Source organism: Heteronotia binoei, chromosome 1, assembly GCF_032191835.1.
Source record: "Heteronotia binoei isolate CCM8104 ecotype False Entrance Well chromosome 1, APGP_CSIRO_Hbin_v1, whole genome shotgun sequence".
Taxonomy (NCBI): Eukaryota; Metazoa; Chordata; class Lepidosauria; order Squamata; family Gekkonidae; genus Heteronotia; species Heteronotia binoei.
The window spans coordinates 274,539,916-274,540,902 of NC_083223.1; the positions used below are offsets into that span (position 1 = coordinate 274,539,916).

General features: G+C 52.1%; 1 protein-coding gene across 1 annotated transcript; it reads left to right on the forward strand.

Annotated features, from left to right (window-relative positions):
- Positions 1–214: 214 nt before the first annotated feature.
- LOC132584392 (feather keratin 4-like) lies at positions 215–733 on the forward strand. Its single transcript, XM_060256296.1, has one exon. The coding sequence runs from the start codon at positions 215–217 to the stop codon at positions 731–733; it is 519 nt and encodes a 172-aa protein (XP_060112279.1).
- The last annotated feature ends 254 nt before the right edge of the window (positions 734–987 follow it).

Genomic DNA, 987 nt, shown 5'->3' on the forward strand with positions numbered 1-987 from the left:
TTCTGACAGCAATGAGGATCCTGTGAATTTAGGGGGAGGTGTTTGTGAGTTTCCTGCATTGTGCAGGGAGGTTGGACTAGAGAACCCTGAAGTTCCCTTCCAACTCTATGATTCTATGAATATCTTCTTCTTCTTCTTGCACAGGGGAACTATCTTCACCATTTTATTGTCTGCTTTCTTGCACTCTCGCAGATTCAACCTCCACCACTCAACCATGTCTTACTGCGGACCATCGTTTGCCATTCCATCCTGTGCCTCTGCTCCAGCTGTTGGTTTTGGATCACCAGGCTTCCACACTTTGGGCTGGGGAGGATTACACGGGACCCCCGGCTTCGCCATTCCCTCCGCTGCCTCTGCTCCAGCCATCGGCTTCGGATCGTCAAGCTTCGCTCATAACACCGGGGTACCCTCTGCTAGCCTGGGCGTTCTTTCTGGAGTCGAGCCTTCCTGCATCAACCAGATCCCACCTGCAGAAGTCTTGATCCAGCCACCTCCCGTGGTCATGACCCTCCCAGGACCCATCCTCTCTGCTACCGGTCAACCAGTTGCTGTGGGAGGCAACACTCCGTGCGCTGTTAGTTATGGTGGGCCTGGCAGAGTGGTTTCTACAGGTAGTTTTGGGTCTATCGGAGGCCAATTGGGGAGCTCCTGGGGCCGCAGAGGCAGTCTCATCCCATGGCGCAGAGGCAGTCTCATCCCGAGGCGGAGGGGCAGCTTCTCCCCTTGCATTTGAAAAGTCCAAGAAGAATGGTCAAGACATCCACGGCACAATAGACGAATCTGCCCCTCTCTAAATTCTCAGTCCCTGTTTACATGGGGAGGAATGTCCGAGGGACACACTGAAGATTACACAGGCATAATTTCATCGAGCGTCCTTTCTCCTAGAGAAAGTCCATTGGAGATTAAAGGCTATCGCTCTCCTCAAAAAATTGACCCAGATATCTCTTTCCCGTATCTCTTCTAAGTGTGAAAGTTGAGGTTATTCCA